This window comes from Anser cygnoides, chromosome 7 (assembly GCF_040182565.1).
Source record: "Anser cygnoides isolate HZ-2024a breed goose chromosome 7, Taihu_goose_T2T_genome, whole genome shotgun sequence".
NCBI classification, from domain to species: Eukaryota; Metazoa; Chordata; class Aves; order Anseriformes; family Anatidae; genus Anser; species Anser cygnoides.
The window spans coordinates 22,251,354-22,272,005 of record NC_089879.1 but is presented as its reverse complement, the minus strand read 5'-3'; the positions used below and the strand labels follow the sequence as shown (position 1 = coordinate 22,272,005).

Here is a 20,652-nt window from a genome sequence, read left to right as displayed (position 1 = left end):
GGCGAACAAAAAGTGCCAGACAGAATTATGACTTGCAGGTGCTCTAATTTCATGGTTTGGACAGGTATGCCCAGCACACCCAGCTGGAAGTTAAGCAGCAGAAATCCCAAGTGAGCAGCTGTACCTTCCAAGAATTAAGCTGGGCTCCGCATAGCTTTTAGACTAGAGGAAAAAAAAATCCAAAGAGTCTAGCCTGAATTTTAACTACTCAGAACCGCCAGGTGTTCAGACCCCTGGGAGATCTCTAGTAGCAATAAGCCGTATTTTACAGATTTCTGTGTAATGTATTCTCAGGTGAATACCAAAAGAAAACCCTAAATAAATCACTCATTAACCTACATCTGTATTAAGTTTTGTTATTTAGGTGGAAACTTGGGGAAAGTTTCTCCTCCTGTGACAACCAATGCCTATTAAATGAGAGCACTGGAATTTTAAGTGACCTGTTTTTGCTAAAAACTTTGCCTTGTAGTTTGCTATTTAATTAGCTATGAAACCTAACTTCTAATCACCAATTGTTCATGCTTATGAAGGAATTAGAGTTAACATTCTCTGGGATAAAAAAATTAAGACTTTGCAAATGATGGTTAATCAGCAAGGACAGCCAGACAGACCAAAGCCTACGAAACGAGTACATCTGAGAAGAAAAAAAAAAATAAAGTAATAAACTAACTTTATGCTGTAGTCAGGCCACCTTTGAGGTTGCAAGAAGCATTTCTTGCAAGCATATGAAATCCTTCTCTTCTAACACTGAAACAACAATCTGAAGACTGCCTCTCCTCATCTGCTCTGGCAAGAAGACTACGCTATTTGCTTCCTTCAATAAAATAACACGCATAGAAAAATAAAGGGCTAAGCACACAATCAGTACAAACAGTAGTGCCAGAAGAAGAGCCCACTGCAGGGGAAGAAGTTACAGGTGGCATCAAAAACATCAACTATAAGTGAAAATGCTTTATTTATTTTATTTTTCTTTAGGCATATGCTGCTTATTATGGATCGATAAGGTTTTGGTCACCGAGTAGAGTTTTGGGGGCTTGGGGATTTTTTTTTAAAAGCACTACCTGTACTGTGACTAGAAGAGCCTGTGGACGAGAGAGCGCAAGTCTGGACACAGGGGCTGTATGCTCAAAAGCCTGCCTTTTTTTATTTTCAGCTGTAACAGATGTCCTTTCCCTACCACTCAGAATTACTCTTTTTGCAGCAAACAGAAGCCATGAACAGCCAAGACATTTGCAGACAGTATAAAAAGCGGTTTTGGGGGTGTGAGGGGGAGGGTCAAAGGCAGAAATCTGTTTATTTGGCACCTAAATATAGCCCAGTTAACTCAGCAAACATTTTTTCTCTACTACATGCTATTTTGTCTATATTTAGAGGCTGTAAGGAACCAGCTGTAGCATCACCATTTTATTACATTCTCTGATGGGGAACTCGCTTTTGTTCCCCAGCACAAATCTCCACGGCAAGCAACCATGACCACTCACCTGAGTCTCGGGTATAAAAACTCAGTTTTCAGCTGAAGCCCCAGCAGTAGGATGGGCTCTTAACCTCAACCTTACATGAAGGAGCTCTGCTCAGATACACCTGGCTGTGAACCAAGCCTCTAATAATCAAAGTGGACACATCACAAAGCTACTATTCGAGATCAGCCATGCGTCGATTAGGTATTTCATTCAACGAGACATAGGTGCCAGTAAAAGACAGGTTTCAACGGGCTGCATTCAGAATAGAGGCTGCTTCTAAGAAAAGCCTTTTTAGATGGTAAACAAAAGTAGGTTTCAGTGTTCTGAGATGCTTGTTTAAAAAGCATTATAGCCCTCCAGATATTTTTTCTTTAATAGGATCACATACCTGTGCACCTGCAGCATGTGGAGGCAAACCTTTTTTGCAAAGAAAGTTATTGTACATTAGGGTTAGGGCTACACAGAATGTTTTTTTTTTCCCTAATCACTTAAATCTTGCCTGCTGAGGGTTTATCATATGGACAAATCTCTGTCAGTGCAGCATCTGATTTATCTCTTTAGATGAGTATGAAAGGCACAAACAGACAACCGATTTCACTTCTCAGAAACACTCACGGGTACTTTTTGTAAAGCAAAGGCAATAGGCAACAAAGGATAGCTTTTCACTCCAAAAAAATATATTCTACAATTTTTCTCCAATGCTTTCTCGCTAATTTGCAGAGGCAGCTGTCCTTTATGTACTGCAGAAAAGTGCACTTGAGTCTACAAAGCAATCCAGAGAAAATGGTATCAGGGCATTCAACGGCCATGTCTGAGCAATCCCAGGATTGCCAACACAAGCAGATAAAAAACAGACTTTCAGGTCTTCCAGAAACGTGCAAAGTGCAAGAAAGGTTTCAACCAAGCAGACGATGTCAGTGCAAAGAAGAAGGCTTGCCCAGTCAGTCCTTGCTTGGTCAGTCCTGCTCACGCTGCCCATCTCCCTGCGGTGGACCTGAAGCACCAGCAGGTGACGTCTCACACCTACCCTTCCAGGCCCTACACAAACATGGTACCAGTTCATGATGCTTTACATTTTGTTGGATGGTCATATATTTTGCAACCATTTAACAATGCTGCCACAATGCCCTGGTAGATTATTTGACCGTATTTAAATAGCTTCTTTCTTCAGTGTGGTCCTACAGACAAAATTTTGGCTCAAAGGCCACTACGTCCAGTGAGTTTAATCAAATCATTGGATTCCCAATTATAACACTTAACACATCACACACTGCATCAAGATTTTTTTTAAACTTTATCCACTGCAAAAGAAAAAACTGGATACAGGTTCACTTTAAACTTGCACCAGAAGGAGTCCCCTCCAGCTCAATACCAATGACAGAGAAAAGAACCACCATGCTCCAGAGTTTAGGTCCCCACCAGAAATTTGAGTGATGTGGGCTCACATGCCTCGCCCTGCCCAACTTCAAACAAGCCCCCACAGCGTCCATCTTCACTACGTTGTTGGGACAGCCTCATACCCTGTGGAAGCTTTTCTATTTGTACCTGCACCTACCACAACTATGCCTCAAGACAGGTTTATGCATCCCGAGTGAGGCTCTAAACACCAGGCTACTGGCGACCTATCTGAGCTCCTTTTGGCTTTCAAAAAATAAAAATAAAATAAAATAATTACCTGCTGTATCTATGCAAGACTAATGGACTAAGGGCATGAAATCCAAAAGCTGCAGTTTGTTTATGCTGTCCCTTTTGGGCTTGCTTTGCCTCCCTAAATAACAGTAACAGTTGTACAATGTGTGAAGGAAAATAAGTTAGGGATTTAAGAGGGAAATGATAATTAGTTCCTAGTCATGGACAACACATGCTGGTGAAGTACCTACCACAGCAGCTGAGGAACTAGTACCCACAAAGCAGAAGGCAGAGCAGCTGCTTTAGGCACGATGGGAGCAGAGGCCACCTCTGCATCCATACAGAGCCCAAAGTCACCCTCCCTAGTGCCTAACACGCAGCCACCAGCAGCGGCACACAACAGTCCCTCATTCACAGTTACTGGATAAGGCACACTGGTATTCAGGCTCGCTGCATCTGCAGAAAATGCTCCTTGATGGTGCACGCCCTCCTGCAGGTGCATTAATAAATCTAGCAAATAAATGGAGGGAAATAAGACTGATAGTTAGCGTTCCCTTGGGACCCCTCTAATGAAAGACCACTGGGTCGCAATACAATATCCATCCCACAACAGATCACTGTGCTGCTGCCAAAAAAAGGCCGCATGAGCTCTGCCTGCCAAGGCAAGCTGCAGCTCTGAGACACCCTGTCAGAGTCAGTTAAGCAACAAAATAAGAGAGCTGCACCACCTGTGTCCCTTCTCCAAGCAGAAGTGCTCTGAAAGTTCAATTATCTTCCTGCAGCAACAAGTCTAACTTCAAATGGCAACTCAAAGGCTGCGTCTTCCTTTCAAAAACTGCAAGGAATGCTCTGAAGGAAGGTATCTTCAAGTAAGCATAGAGTATCTGCCTTATTTAAGCTCTCCCAACGTACTCATTATCATAGTATCTGAGCACATTTGTGTCTGGGTATACAGCTAATAGAGAAAAGCCGTCATCTCTCCATGCTTCATTTCTCTCGTGTGCCTCGCAGATCTGCACTTCTACTGGGAAAACAGAAAGCAATCAAGTATCTGATGAGCAGGAGATGTTTTCTCCCCTTCGTGCAATTGCTCTGTTAACAGGATTTAAAAGTGCAAAGATGTGTAAGGAAAAAGCGCGTGTACACACACACCCCGGTTCAGCATGTTCTCAAACACCCAGCGTGTTTCAGCCGCACCATCAGAGCGCTCGGCCCTGAGGTAGGTATGGCATGAAGGCAGGCCCACCCCACTCCCAGCTGAGGCTCGTCCCACTAACTCGGCCATCCGTACACCCCCCACCAGCGAGACCCGAGGATTCAGCCCACGGGCACGACTGCAGGATCGAGGACCAGCAGAATGGCATTCTGCCACCGCCTCACAGCGCTGCGATGTTTTGTCGATGGCACCTCAAAGCCATTACCGTTGACGGCCCCGACACAAAGCAAAGTGCTGCTCTCGCTGTGTGTCCCTTTCAGCGCTAGTTCCTTTGGCCAGTGGATGCTGAAGGGAAGCGTTACCTGGCTTTCGTCTGAGCCGACCGAGGGCCAGGCAACCCACTTGACAGAACTGCTGTTTCCCCTAACGGGAGGCCCCGGGACATCTGATCGGTCACAAGTCAGTGGATCCTGTGCGAACTGGCCTGCTAGAAAAGCTGGACTGTCAGGAAAATCAAGCTTCCTGCGCTACCTCACGCTGCAGCCACTGGAAGCTTGCTGCCTCCCGATGTATAGAGGAAATGAGGGAGGTTTCTTTGGGAGATGTAAAGTCTTGACCCTAACAGATGGGACAGCTTTGTAGAATGAAGGGCTTTGTGGCTGAGGGAGAAGATGGGCAACCATCTGTAGGAAGAGAGAAAAACCTTGGGGAAAAGGAGGAGCAGGAACAGGAACAAACGGTCCAGGGAAGTAACTAAGGGCCAAGAAGAAAAGGGAAGAGAGACCCTTTCCTGAGAGGAACGGTCTGCTCTGCCACAGCAGGCAGGAAGGCCAGACCTGTGAGGGCTCAGGAGCACAGAGCCAAGGTACGTGCTGTGAAGGGGACAGGGAGGACATCCAGCGCATGCGGGAACCTCAGCAGAAACTTGGAAGCGGAGATGGAGGGAACACATGCAACAAATTCAGCCCACAGACCGCAGTTTGCAATCGCACCCTGCCGATCCGTATCCAACCGCAGATCACTCCTGAAAGCTGGAAGGATGTACTGTTTCCTTTACCCTCCTCAGCCCCCTTTACAACTTCTGAAGGCCCAGTTTTTCCATCCGCCCTTCTTATGGCAGGAAGAGAGAAAAGAAACCCTACTGCCTTGTCTGTCTCTTCAGCAAGTCCTTGCTGCTGCCTGCCCCGCACCTCTGCGGCCTCCCAGGCAGGTATCAAACTGTCCGGCGAGCTGCTGTCATCACAGGACTGGTCTCTGTGACAGCTGTGTTGAACAACACTGCTCAAGATCATGTGTCACTTATCAAGTGTCAGAAGTATTTATTTCATTCATTCATTAAAAAAAAAATCAAACTACAAACATAGTAGTTGCCAAAAAACGTATGTCTCCTGTATGTGATCAGATTTAGCTAACTTTGCCAACTTTGCTCATAACCCATTGCAGGATTTTACCCATTTAAACCACACTGAAACTTCAAGGCAAACATCTGTATGCATTTGTGCATGTATTTCCAACACAGAAAGGACAATCTCCCATTTTAACTAAAGAAATTTCTCAGGCTTCTAAGAGACATGATTTTCAAAGCCTATCAATAGCAACTAAGACAACTGAGATTGTTTTGAACAAGCACAAACTTACAGCTGCATGGCATTATTTGCATCACATTTGGTTTAACTACACCTTCATTATCTGCTTGCCTATTACCACCTCAATGTGCTGTTTCAGTCATAAAGTGATTGATTTCTTCTACTCATTAGAAACGTCACACACCAGGAAAGTTATTTTCTTCATTTGGATTCATTTGCCTGTGGATCACAAGAACACGAATTCCCCTCACCCGGTGAACCTTTGCAGGAACTTGCATCCAGTAGGCAGTTTAAATAGCAATAAGCACTGACAGATCCAGATCCCAGGGACCAACTTACACTGGTGGCAGGGATGTGATGAAAATCTAAAGCCGTGGCTCCATGTCACCAGGTATTTACTCTTTTGCTCCTGAGTCTGAATTACACACTATAGCCATTCAGCTGCAGAAGCGAACAGCGCTCAAACAGTCCTGGAGCACTAGTGATACTTGGAAAAAATCCATATACACCACCATTATCAAGACTGAATGGTTTTATATTCTAATAAAAGTTCATCTTGTGCTAATGCACTACACCTATACGCATGGTAAGTATATACGTGCACACACACAACTGTCATTACGTCCATTTCTTGGAACCGAAGATAGCAACGCTCAGGCATGTACAAGAGTACAGCTCCTTTCCAGCTGAGCCAAACAGCTATGTTATGATTTCTCCTGTTCGTCCCAACTACCCACCACCTCACAGAATATGATATGAACCAAAACGAGCTGGCCTGCCCAGATAGTTTTCAGATCCACTTCCAGCCCACATCGCAGAGCTGTTCCACAGCTCTCCTGACACCATTTGTGTGTTGGACAGGAGACACCTCCAGCAAATATGCCCACAAACCAAATCAAAAAGGAGGGTTTGGAGAACAGAATGCAGCTCCCGACAGGGAAACACTGCAGTAGGACTGGAGACTTTATTTCAGTGATATGCTACTCCAAAACTGCCACTAACAAACAAGCACTAAATACAGTCCAAATAACCCCAACTCTACTTTGCAACGTCAAAGTCTAGGAGCCCATTTTCTACTTCGAAACCATGCACCAGTGTTCAAGTTTGGCTGTATGTGCTCAGGCACTAGTTTCCAAGGAAACCAGAGACTGCATGAACATTGCGAAATGCAAGTCCTGTGCTCGCTGTTCCACAAGTACGCTGTAGATATCTCCGTGACACAAACCCTCCCAGGTAGGTGCTCTACCAGTGTTTCAAAGAGACCTTCATACAATTTCAGACTTTCGGATGTCAGTGTACACAGGACATACCGAAGCAATGCTAATACATGCAACCAAGCCACTTTCTATAGACACACAGAAAAGGAGAAAGGAGTTGTTTTAGGCTCCAGTGTAGCAAATACTTTTGTTTTATTTTTTTTTCCTGCTCTATTAGACCTTCAAAACAAAAATAAGCTGCACAAAATGTGAATGGTGTGGACTTCTCTGCCTGCACATACCCCCTGGAAATGTCAAAACAGCAACTGAAAAACATCTGCACAGGTATTTATCCTTTAGCCAGCTACAAATGCATTTTGGCACCACAAAAAGCCAGAAGACAAGAAATATCAGCAGCACAGGCAGCTAGGGGCGTCATTTAAGAGAGTAAATCAAAGCAGTCTCCCAGGACCCTTACCTTAAGAGAAGGTTCACGTTCACTGACTTCTGAAATTTTAGCATCCCACAGTATCTATTCCAAGCAGCATAAGCAAAGAAACCATTACATATCAAGTTGCTGTAGGGTTTGGTTTTTTGGGTTTTGTTTTGTGCTTGTTTTTTAAACTCTGCAACAGAGTATCTTCCCCCTTGACTCACACTCTGCTTCAGGTCCTCAGCGAGAGGGTGTTTAGCAAAGGCATGAAGTCCTTTCCCCTTCCAGCAAGTGTGCAGGACAGGTCGCTGCTGGCGGACAACTAGTCTAAAGCCTTGCGATACCACATACATTTTTGCTCACTACCAGCACACTGATCTGGTGGGTTTTCTGACTCATTTCTGATACGTAGGATACATATTGTATTTAGCAACACGGGATGCAAAAGCTCAGGACAACTTTCATAGCAAGTCTGAAGAGATGGCATTCGTGCCCAAGGCCAGGTATCTTATTTTCTGCTGATGTACTTTAAAACTACCCATCAACAGCATTCACCCAATAATACAGAGAAGAGGAAAAAAACAATTCTCTAGAAAGTGAATGTATGGAGATACATTAGAAATTAAAAATATGTTAATGACAGCCCTTTGTTAAGAGCTATTAGCTTGCTTAAAACTACTATACTTGCTGAATAGCTTTGTTTTGCAGTCACCAAAAAAAATCAATATAGTTTCTAAACAAAAGGCATTTTGCTTAAAAACTTTGTGTTTTACACTATGCTGCTAAAAGAAATATCCAAAAGCTGCAGAGATTCAGAGAATTTTGTGTTGCTTGTTGCTACTAAGCAAAACTAAAAATAATTGAAATTGCATCGAAGTTTACTCTTGCCATCACTACTCAAAACAATAATCAGACACAAAATGACAAAACGGTCTTAATACCTTTGTCCAACAAATTACTTTTGACCTTCCTTTGAATAAAAACATCTCTGGTCATTACGGTTTACAGTTGGCATAAAAATTACCTGCCTAAACAAGCGTACTTCAGAGATGACCCAGACATTACTTGGATATAGAAAAATCTTTGTCCTCTGCATAACTAGATACAATACAGGTATTCCTTACCACTGCTAGTAACCAAAGTCTCAGAAGGCTGAACCATATGAAGAGCAAACCTATCGGCAATCTCAAACTGCCACTTCACAACACATTAAGTGGCACAGACTTCGAGGCATGAGTCACGCGCGTGCTCCTGTGCAGAGGAAAGCCCCATCCACCAGCACCACGGTACTTCGCTACTGCCAAACCAGACCTGTCAAAACAGAGTGAAATAATGTTTGACTGACTTGCATTCTCCTCTATCCTCGCCGTGCTGCATGCAAAGCTCCTGTCAGGGAGCATATAATCCTTCACAATGGAAACCCATCCCTGCGAAGCGAGAGATACGGGTTTCTGAGCTCTCAGACCTGCTGCGTGAGCACGCTGGGTGCCTGGGAGTCTGTGCAAGCTGCCTCGGCTCATCACACAAGTGGGGGAACAGCAGGCACCTCGTCCCTTCCACAGGTCTCCTACCTGCGGAGAGGTGCTTCCCCACCGCCTCAAAACCTCTAAGTCCTCCATACCAGTGAAGTCCTAACCCTAAGGTCCCAAAGTCCCCCGAACCACAAACACCCGCTGACTTCGGTGGATGTCAGAGCTCAGTCAGGAATTAGCAGATATTTCCAGGCATGTAAATTCTTCTTTAGGACAACATTAACACTCAGACTGAATCAACGTTACGTCACATAGCAACCCCAGCAGTTAATTACACTCAGACCATAAATGAATTCCAACTGGTCACATCACATGGAATTATATTTTGATACTGGGGAAAAAAAATTATAATAAGGTTGCATCACCGTTGCCTGTTTACATCCATCGCTGCTGACTGTTTTTGATATTCTGTGCTGCCTGACACCAAAACCTGAATGCAGCACGACTGTGGAGGCCACCAATCCTTGCCTGATTTCATAGCTCCTGCACTACTTTTCAGGAAGCAATCACTCCAGGAAGGTTGTCTCAGCTCCTGATCACAGGCCCTTCATCAATCTCTGTTTCAAGTGGTTAAATTGTGTTGCAACCATCCTCTAAATTATTCTTGAAACGGGAATGTGTGCGTTTTAAGAAAAGGGGCTGTTGTTATTTTTAGAACTAGTTTAAGAGTTGTTATTAACGGACGGCTCCTAGGCACCGTAGCATAGATATCATTTATAAATATCAGCAGATAATTTTATGCAAACATTCTAAATATGAAGCACTTTTCAAATATTTCTGTTTTTTTATTATTACTATTATGATCGCTTAAAAATATGCCCCTGGCCCATACAAGATGTGCACATTTGCCTTCAAAGCATCGCTTTAGCTGTTGAAGGGATTTTGTTAAATCTCTTGCATGTACGTTGTACTTTCCCTAAGGCTATGCAACCAAATATGGGTTTTGGTTTTTTAAAACCCAGAACTCTTTAACACCACGCACAGACTGCTCCTCCCCTCCAAAATGAATCTGAGATTTTGGCAGATTTCCCAATTTTACATTCAAAGCATTCCTAAGTCTGTTAACTCATAAAACCAAGTCTTTTTCCATCTTACTCAACAGTTTCTATACATGACACAGCACTTTGCCTCATTTCAGTGAAGGCAATGACAGAGCACACGCCACCTCTGACAAGAGAAGACCGGGCCCTATAAATCCTTCATGCTCATTAGCTCTCCGCTTTGGTTTCCATTCTGCTCGTACAATTTTTTTCCTTCTGGAAAACAAAATATGCTGATTACACAGTCTTCCATCAAAAAGAAACCATACAGCTGGGGCCGATCACAAAAGGAAACATCATTTTAAAGTAATAGTCCTGGGTGTTTTCCCATTGTAAGTGCAAAATAAGGAAAGCAAAGAAACAAATGCTACAGCTTCCTAACTGAAAAAGCTGTTCTTCGGTCTGCAGCTTTGTAAAATGTTAATTGAAATAACTGTTGGTACAAACTTGGTCTCACAGTACTCTTTTAAAGCTGACAAGCTGTTAGCAGTCAGAATATATCCTGCAAGAGGTCAAAGGTGTGGAAAAACAAACAGAGCAGCAATTCTAGGAGATGAAGAGGAGATAAGGATATGTCATGGCATTTTTCAGCCAGGGAAAAGCATCCAGCGTTCTCAACAGTCTTTACCAACTAACTCCAGTCACTTCTTGAAACCTTTGGGGTGAAGAAAAAAAAAACAAAACACTTTAGACAACCTTAATCTAGTTACTTCAATACAAAGACTGATAAAGATGCAAATGTCTGACTTATCTCACTGGTCTCATAACTGAGAAGAAACTGGCAGGATGTGTCCCTCTACATATTTTACCTATACACTCCTCACATGAACTCCCATTTCACGTTAGTAAGATTAAAAAAAAATAATAATAAAGGCAAAATAAGCACAATACTGCAACAGGGACTAAAACTGAATGCTCTGAAACAAATTTTTTTTAAAAAAACGTGTATCTTAACCAGTGGTTTTTTTGCATGCAAGGTAAGGCCTTGCAGGCATTTTCATGCTATTTTTCCCTAAGAGGCAGTTAAATTTACTTTCACGCTTAAAAGCCATTCAGAGTTTAATTATTTTATAACCAAGAATCTTCCATGTGGCATCAAAACAGCTTCCACAGATGTTTCACCACAGACAGACAGACAGGTAACACAAGCCATCATGCTTTTATGATCAGCAATCATTTCTAACAGGTTTTCACTGACCCTATAACATCCAGGTGCCTTAGGTGCTCCACCAGATCAGGAGGGCATACCCAGCACCACTTAGCTGAAAAGAAAAGGAAAAAAAAAGGAAAAAAGCCGCAAATACAGGCAACCAAACAATTGAAATTTTCCTTTGTCCTCTTGGCACTCCTGCTTTGCAGAATGCTGGAAAACGGGCAGATACCAAAGGCTGGATCCCATCACCCCAAGAGTTGTTGAAATTCAGCATCAATTGGGAAAAAAAGTCAACCCTGCCTTTTATGTTCCAATTATGGTTGGCTTCTAGCTCCTTTCCACCCTAACCTCCAGTACCACCATAAACTGTTGTTCTGAACATAAAAGTATCATGAAGACTGTGTTCTGCTTGTTTAATCAAGACAAGGACTTCTCAACCACACGTGAGTGGACTGTGCAAGCCACATGTGGAAAAGTGTAAGAAAAATCACAATTTAAGTATTAATGATACCAATAAATTAAAGCGGTTGTGCTTCCTCACCCAGTTTCCCAGACATAGACACCACAATGAGAGCAGCCCATCTGGATTTTAATGGTAAGAACTCCAGGCAAAGCGGAATACACGGCTCTTGCTTCTGCTTTCTTTTACATAGGGATTTCTTCCTTTCTACTCGGATGCTCAAATTAAAAATGCTCAACAGTGCCATACCTTATGGATTTAGTAAGTGCCTGAAATGACCACCTATCTCCAGGAGACCGCATTGCCTCAGCAGGCATCAGTCCTCAGGTGTGAGGCTTTGAGAGCTGACCACAAAACACGACCGTTCAGGCAGAACTGCGAATACTAGAGCAGAGCACGGTCCCGAAGCTGCGAACAGTGATCTTTCCCACTTCGGCGACTAAGGTGTGAACCAGTAACTCAACCTGGAGTATCCTAAATGTCATCAGAGTATTGACCGTGGAAAGTCAATATTAAATACTGCTTCAGGCAGGTAGCATGCACTACGCTCCAAGTGAGGCTACAGGAAGGCACTTATGGAACGAGAAACTAAAATTCAAGCCAGAAAATTTTAATTTAAAGCTTTGACAGGCTTCCTATGTATTTCACTGCACGGATCAGAGACCGAAGATTTACTCTGCTCAAAGTTGGAGCTCTTTCACAAGCTCTAGGCGACTCAGTAGGCAGCTCTATCAGTTAAAACGCGAAAACCACCACATCTGACATGCAGCAGCAGCACAGCCGCGCGGGTTTCTCCACACCAAACCCTCTGGGAGCAAAGCCTTGACCCGCCACTGCCCTCAGCTCCCCACCACCATTTTGTGCTCGGACACCAAGGGGCAAGCACGCATACACCCGTGAGAGAAAAATAAGTGTTTCTGTCAGCGACAGGCTGGCGTACAGTGGAAGTTACAGCCCGGTCCCTCACGGCAGCCTCATCATTAGCCGTTTTGGTGTGCTGTATGCTAACTGAAGGTACCACAGGTGTGCGCGCAGTGCCGGCGAGCACCAGCCCTCGGTCCCTCGCCTCTCCTCAGCTGCCTTATGCTACCGAAGAGCTCGGGCTGCCGGGCGGCCGGGCACCGGGGCAGGGGGACGCCGAGCCCGGCTGAGGCGTTCGGGGGGCTTTCTGCGACCACCACAGCGTCGCCCCGCCGCCGTTTTGGATCCCGATCCGCAGCCGTTCGCCTTAAAAGGGCAAAATATCTGTGGGCAACCGGCGCCAGGGAGGGAGGGCGGGGAAGGGGGAGCCTGCCCCCGCCACACGGCCGCTCCTCGGGGCCGGGCCCGGCCGAGGGTCCCGGCCATGGCGGCCGCCTCCTGGGGCGGTTGCCGGGAGACGGCGGGGCCCCGCCATGGCGGCGGGCAGGGCAGGGCCCAGGCGGCGCGGCCCCGGCCCCGGCCCCGGCCCCGGCCCCGCTCTGCACCGCGGGCGGGTCCCGGCGGCGAGCGGCCGCCGCCTCCGGCAGCCGCGGCGAGGGCGATGGGGAGCACCTGGGCGCCTCGCCCACGGCACCTGCGCGGGTGGGGGGCGCTTTCTGGGTGGGTTTTGTGTGCTTTATTATTAAATATATATTATTTTTTTTTATAGAAGGCTCCGCTGCCTTTTTGCAGGAGGGATGCGGCTGCCAGCCGGGTCAGCGCCGCGGCCACGTGCGGCGGCGACCTGCGTCCCGAAGCTGGGGGGGAGGAGAGGGGAAAAAAAAATAAATAAATAAACACGATAATGATGGAAAAAAACAACTACGGGGATGTTTTGGCTGCGACCCGGCGCTCCCGTGCCCGCTCGGTTCCGCGGGCAGATGTCAGCCGCCGGCCGGGCGGGTGCAGCCCCGGCGCCCCTCGTCCCCTTCTCCCCTCGGGAGCGCCGCGGTTCGGGGGCCGGGGCGCTGAGGCGATGCGGCCCCGCGGGGGCTCCGCTCCCTCCACGAAGCCGCCGCGATCCGCGCAGCCTGCGGCGAGGCAGGACGGCGGCCACCCGCCCCATCCCCATCCCCATCCCCATCCCCACCCCCGCCGCTCTCCCTGCCCGCAGCCCCGCCGCCGGCTCCCCCCCTTCCCGCGGCAGCTTCGCCCCCTCGCCGCCCACAGCCCCCGGCCCGCGGCCGGCCCCGCTCCCAGCGGCCGGGCGCGGAAACTCCGCCGGCGGCCCGCGCCCGGAGCTCGCAACTTTCCCGGAGCTGCGGGCGGCCGGTCGGCCGTGCTTACTGCGGGCTCTTGGGGTAGAAGGGGAGGGTGACGTGGCTCAGGTCCTGGATGTCGAAGGCGGTGGGCTCGGCCGAGATCGCCTGCCGCTTGGTCCGCTGCTCGCCCTGCAAGGTGCCGGCGCTCTGCTGCTGCGCCTGCTGCGTGGCGGGCCGGATCACCGAGCGGTACTTGTCCAGCTCGTTTTGCAGCTTCTGGATCAGTTCGTCCTTCTGGTCCAACTCCAGCTCCAGCTCGTCGATGAGCGCATCCCGCTGTCGCAGCTCCTCGATCTTCTCCTGCAGCGCGTACTGTAAATCCCGCAAAGTGCCCATGCTCCCGCCGCCGCCGCGCTCGCCCCTCGCCTGCCGCCCGGCAACTTTCCCCCGGGGCCGCCCGCCGCCGCCTCCCCGCCCCCGGCCCGGCTCCCCCCCCCACCCCGACCCCGCTCCGGCCCCCGGGGCCCCGCCGCCGCCGCCGGCCCCCGCGGCCCCGGAGCCGGCTGCGAGGGGCGCTCCCGATCCACCGGCGCCAGGCGAGGCAGGAGAGCGGGCGGGAGGCTCGCACACGCCCGCACACACGCGGCGGGCAGGAGGGGGCGGGCGGCCGGGGCCGAGCGCGCCGCGGAGCTCCCGCCGCCTGCCGGGGCCGGGGGCAGCGCCCGGGGCCGCGGGGGGCCCCCCCCGGGACGCCCCCGCCGAGGGGAGGCCGCTCCCGGCGGGCCCAGCCCCGGGGCGGCAGCGGCGCGGCCCCCCCGCGCCTGCCGGTGCCTGCCGGGCTCGGCTCCGGGCACTTTGCGGGGCCGGTGGTGGTGCGGGGGGTGTGAAGGAGCGGGCAGGTTTCGGTGGCTGCCCCGAGTGGAGGCACGCACCAGCGCCCGCCTCGCTCTCGGCCAGCTCCGAAAGCCCAGAATTTAACGCCACTGCTGGGCCGCGCTGGCAGAGCCTGGAGGCAGAGCGTGTGGGTCTCGGAGCACTTCAAAAAACACAGACGCACTTAAAATACGGGAACCAGGCTCTCTGCACAGCCCCACAAAATCCAGTTGCTACCACACCAAACCCATATGGGTGTAGCCGGTGCACGAGGGCTTTCTGCCTGCCGAGGCACCGTTGCACACTGGTTCTACCTCTGCCATGCAGTTCATGGGGCTGCGGCACAAAAATAACGAAATAAAATAAACGAGCCACATCGGCCAAGCCCACTGTGCCAAATGGCTCTGTTTTCTCTTGTCTTGCGTGCCCCAAGCACAGAAGGGGCAGTGCCATAGGCTGTGACAGCGCCTTAAGGAGGGAGCTGTGGGCAAGCAAATGGACGGTTTGGGTTTCCCAATAAGATTGAAGGATCAGGGGTAAAAAAAAAAAACCAACACAGCCCAGCTAGATGTGAGCACTGAGCCACCAGCATGGATGTTTTCAGGGCAGCACCTGCAGCTGCTTCAGCTCCTTCTCCTGGAGTTTGGGCTGGGGAGGAGAGCTGGGAGATGCAACGGTGGATGGGTTTTTGATGTGGGTGCTACCTACTACGTGTTTGTATCTGCTGCTGGCAGTGTCCAGGCCTCCCAGCAGGGCATGGGAGAGGAATACGAGAGATCCAGACAGTGCTTATGGGGTTGGTTTGTTTTGCTTTAGTGTTGCACGCTGGTGCTTGGCTGAGTCCAAAGTCCCAGCTTTCACCCTGCAGATGGTCTTTATAAAATTAAACAAAAATAAAAAAGAACGGACAAGGAATTACAACTACTCCCTGTTCAACACTGCTGTTTGAAAGGGCCTGGATTCTGCTCATAAATCTGGTGTGAGGCTCTGCAGGTTCGTCGACATACTTGGTACCTTCTGCATTTTTCAAGATGCGCGTGTGGAAAAAAATAGGGTTATGTAAAATGCTTCAGCTCCCATTCTACTTGCCATATATGCACCAGACACAAAAGCAAAGTTCCCTGATTGTTTTCATGGGTTGCCACCACGCTTTAAGTTCAGACAGCGTGGTTTTTTTTTGTGTGTCGCTCTTCCATTTCAACCTTCCATAATTCACTGGGAGCAAAAATACCAAATACCTTCTGAACATTTCCATTTTAAAGATGGACGGTGTTAAATGGATGCACATGTGCTGCCTACAAACTAGAAATCAATGATAAATAAAAAATTAATAGCATCGAGCCAACCTGCTTAAAGTTTTATTGTTTTCCTCCCTACAGAAGCAGTGCAGACTGGTGGACGAGGGAGACGCGATACAGTTAGCTGAAGCCCACCAGGATTCAAGAGAACAGCAGCCCTGGGGGAAATTTGTGCATAATTTCTCGATGACAAGCAGTAAAGCCACATTACTCAGTTCCTATTAGAGGTGCACAGCCTGCAACTGAGACAACATTACAGAGACAAGAAAGGATCTGGAGAAAAACATGAGAAATTATGGGGAATAAAACTGGCAAGGAATTTATCAAGTATATGTAAAGGGAATATTTATTTACAGGTGGAAGGTAGGTTTTCAGAAGACCTACAGGTCTGTGACTATAACCAGCAGCTGTAAATCTGTGGCCAGTCTTCCCCAGCTGACGGATGAGGCTGAAGCAACCCAAAGGGTTTCGCAAGCTGCCAGCCAAGGTGTGCCACCTGAAGGCAGCAGCCAGCTGCCTACTTTCGGCTGCTTGCTGCTCTCCCAAGGAACCCATCAGGTAAGTGCTACTGCCCCGATCCAAAAAAAATTAAATCCTCCCGTCCTGCTCCTCTCGACTTAATGTTCCCAACAAAAAAAAAATCTCAGACTCTCAAAGCAGCTGTTTTGTCTTCTTGATCCCGTGAATGGAAAGAAATGGCTCTAAGGAGAAGAATGGCAGGAATGCACCAACTGGCTCCGTTTCGGGAGGACGGGGTGAGGCTGCTTGCGGTTTGTTAAGGGAGCCTGTGGCAACCACCATCCCAAAGCCTGCTCCTGACCCGGCCGCTGCAATGCCGTGCCTCGCCTCGCACATGAACGCGGGAAGCCAAAAAACAGCATCTGCAGGTGGCGTTCAACCCGTCCCGAAACATTGCGCCGGGCCCACTGGTGGGAATCACAGGCAAAACGTGCAAAACATGGCCACGTCTTCTGTGCCCCTCCCCAAATGGGCTCCCATGTTCTCACAACACTGCCTCTCTGCACAGCTCCCAGGTTTTAATAGCTTTGCTTCTAAACCTTTCAAGGATCATCTGTCACCAAATGCACCCACTCAGCTGCCATCTTCCAAGCTAAAAACATATTTGAAAGCTCTCGATTCTGCAAACACCTCCCAGGGCTCGCCAATCAAAGCTCAGGTACTGAGCGGGATTGCTGACAAGCAAATGTCACCTTGCTGCCGCCAGCCAGGGCAGCGCGCAAGGAGAAGCTGGAGATGCATCGCTGAGTACATGCATAAACATTTTCCTCCTCCTAGCAGCGTTTTTGTTTTCTCCTGCCTAATCCACTCCAACCCTTTCCTTACTCCTTTCCCAAAATATCGGCTCCCCTGTCTGTAGTGGAGGGTGAGGAGAGAGATGGCAAGACATGGGGTGTCCAAGGGCTCTGGACACAGCTCCCTGCCACTCACATTTTTGAACACACTCCTTTTTTGCCTTCCCTCCTCACCAGGGCACAGTTGGCCATTCTTTTTGCCTTTTGCCCCAAACAGAGTGTCTTCAGCACCTCCTTCTGGGGCCGTGGTACCCTGGAGGTTTGCAAGGGAGAGCTGGACAATAATTCACCCCTGAACGATGAGGATGAGGCTGGACCTATTTCCTCAAAGCAGCCTCGCCAAAACCAAGGAGCCCTTGTGTTCCTCCCCACCACAGCAACGGAGATACCCAGAGCCAGCACTCTTGCAGTGAGCGCTGTCTCTTAAACCCCATTGAGTACAAAGTGCTGGAAGCGCATCGACATCTCAACCAGATTATCTCAAGGTTTTTCCTTTAGTATGTAGATTTTTTCTACTATCAGCAAGAAGCACTGAGAAGTAGCTCTTGTGAAGAGCATGCAACAACCGCTCCAGCCTTCTCTAGGAAATCCTCCCAGTGTAAGGATCATTTGGAGCAGATAAAGTGCATGACAGAAAATACTCCCAAGGTCTATTAACAATACAAAAAGTGCACACTGCAGAGGCAAGAAAAAATAATAGCACACTGTACTGTAATTGGTAATATGTTTAGCTTTTTATATCACATTGGGGCATACTTAATAACACAAAAATGAATGCTTGTGTCATGCAAGGCAAAAGGATGAGCCATGATGAGTGTATAACAGCACTGGATTACCTGTGCAACACGGAGGAGCAGTTTCAGCTCTTCCTCCCCTTGCATGCAAACACATGTGCCAGAATCTTGCTTTTTCCTTCCATTGGAGCAACCACAAGAGGTTCTTCCGGCTTCCTCCCCTCAGCTAAGTCCCCTGTCCACACCTGCCTGCCTCTGTGTCTGCAGGAACCACAGACCCTCTGCCCTCCAGAAAACATCCAACATGCTCTGGCTTAAAGGTGTCTTTCTGAGCCACGACGGACAGAAAGATGGATTTTCAACGGCTTGCCCCATCAGATGCCCACAGTGGTGGCAGGAGGTGTTCAGTGCCGCCTGCAAGTCCTTGCAGGGTAGCAAGGGCCACCAGGGGCTTCTTCTCACGTGAAGCCTGTGGGGCTGAGCTCTCTCCAGAACAGAGCAGACACATTTTCCATGTGCCCAAGACAGGAGCCGCAAGTAGTAGCGGGTGAGGAGCACTGGTCCCTTCAGGACAGCTTTTCCCCCCGCCAGGAAGGGCTGCACCGCCCGGCGAGGCCAGCACAATGCCCCATGGGCTGGATCCAGCCAGGAGCAGCTTCAAAATGATTCAGCTGCCTTAAGAAGTCCCTTCAGGCTTGCGTTAAGCAGCAACTTGTTCCAAAAACTGCCAAAGTAAATACTTAGTGCTGTTTTGCAGTTACCACAATTAGACACTGACTATGCCCCTGCTTTTCTTAGCAGTCCCAGCGCACTGACTATGTAGAGCAAAAGGAGCATTTAGGCAAGGAGAGTCATGGAAATGCAGTTTTCTTTTGCTTGCAGCCTTAAGCTACCAGCAAATGAACCCAGGGACCAATTAAACTAAATGCAAGGAAGCAGATCTAGTCTTGGAGCCACGATATACATGATATAAAGGAGGTGAAGTTTGTAGAAAACATCAACTCAGCTGACATAGTTGGAAAAACAGACTGATTCTGTTTTCACACACGCATCTGTGAGACTGGGGGAAGCTGCAGCCTTTGAAGGAAGATGGGAGCAGAGCATCAGATCTGATCCCACTGATTTGGGACAGCCCACACTCAGTGGCCATTTTATCTTCGCTTTTCCCCCGCGTGCCATCTCGCTGTCACAGCAAAGGGGCAGGAGTGCTCAGTGACTCATCCCTTGCCCAGCCCATGCACCAAGCAGCGCGGGGTCACCGCCAAAGGACAGAAATAACTCTGTCGGATCACAGACTGGGACAGCATCCTGAAGCCCTACACGTCACTCGGTCACCAAAAGGTCAATGTGGAGGCTACCAAAAGTTTCCCAAGCCTCACTTTTCAGAGGCAAGACCCTTAAAGAGCCGCTGACCCAGCCAGAAACCCTACAGCTGCCCAACATATGCCCCGTGCCACTTTCATGTTAAGTTGCTTCAGAAGGGCACTTAGGCAGAAAACAAATCTGACCGATCCAAGCAACCAGGTGCTCAGTGGGGCATCACACATCTGGGGTCGGATCCTGTCTTCCTGCATTCATTCCTCTGCTCCTACTGACCTTTTCAGTGTGAGAGCATATCTTTGTTTCTCTTTGTATAGACTGTGTTGGGCTCTGACTGGCAACAACAGCTTCTCACGGCACATTTGGGAGTAGGATTTTTGGAACTGGCATTCAGTGGTGTGCTGGTAAATACTTGGGTTGATCAGCAGTGATGTTTGTCTTGTAAGTCAACCTGCAATGCCTGGTATACTTGTAAAACCCCTCTGCAAAAACTCAGCTAGGGGCATCATCTTTCAGCATCCAGCCACATTTTCCATTGCCACAGACCTCCTTCTCCTTCTCACTGACTTCTCAATCACAGTTCTCTGGCTGCAAGAGGACGAGAGCAGAGTACTTGTGAAGTCATAAACAGCAAGACACTTGCTTACCCCCCCCCCCCCCCCCCCCCCCCCCCCCCCCCCCCAAAAAATATATTTTAAACTACAGCAGCTCATTTCTATGGCCTAATTTTGAAGCTGCTTGACACTATTTCTTAATTTCCCGGGGCAAACTCCTTGCCTGCCCCAGGCACTGGCAATCCAGGCGCTCCCTCTCATTGCCCCTTTGGACCCGGAGCATTTCTTCTCTCTTTTCACCATAACGCGCCACTTGCCTACCATAATTGCTGTGGTTCTTTGAGCTGATTTATCCTACCTTCAAAACAATTCATTTATATCTGAAATTGGATTATAAATAAACATGGATTACTCTACCGCCAGTATGAAAATAACCAGTGCGTTGTTATCATTATCTTATGGTGAACGCATTGTGAACAAGTGCACTGTCTCTTTATATAATCAAATTAATTCCTCTGCTTATTAGAAAGTATTATGTGGATGTTTCAGGTATTTATAACAATAAACATGAAACATTTTAAATCTGTATTTTATGCAGCTGGACAGACTGGTGTTTCTTAAAGGTAGGCAGGCAACTTAAATTTTTTTAGAAACAGATTCATGCTAGAATTTATTCTGAAGTCTTTTTCTAACACCAGCTCATCCTGGGCATATTTTACTGAGAAACCACTTTTGTTCAAGTATCTGTTTCTG

At 48.3% G+C, this 20,652-nt stretch overlaps 1 protein-coding gene across 3 annotated transcripts in view; it reads right to left on the bottom strand.

The window, feature by feature from the left end:
• The window catches only part of PRKG1 (protein kinase cGMP-dependent 1), a 466,622-nt gene that overhangs the window by 423,955 nt on the left and 22,015 nt on the right, over positions 1–20,652 (bottom strand). Inside the window, exon 1 of one of the 3 annotated variants that reach the window (XM_048069303.2) lies at positions 13,893–14,300. The exons of the other annotated variants lie outside the window; for them this stretch is intronic. Within the exon in view, the coding sequence (XP_047925260.1) occupies positions 13,893–14,203 (311 nt within the window). The 5' untranslated portion in view covers positions 14,204–14,300. Of the gene's footprint in view, positions 1–13,892; positions 14,301–20,652 lie in introns of those variants that run through there. 3 annotated transcript variants of the gene reach the window in all.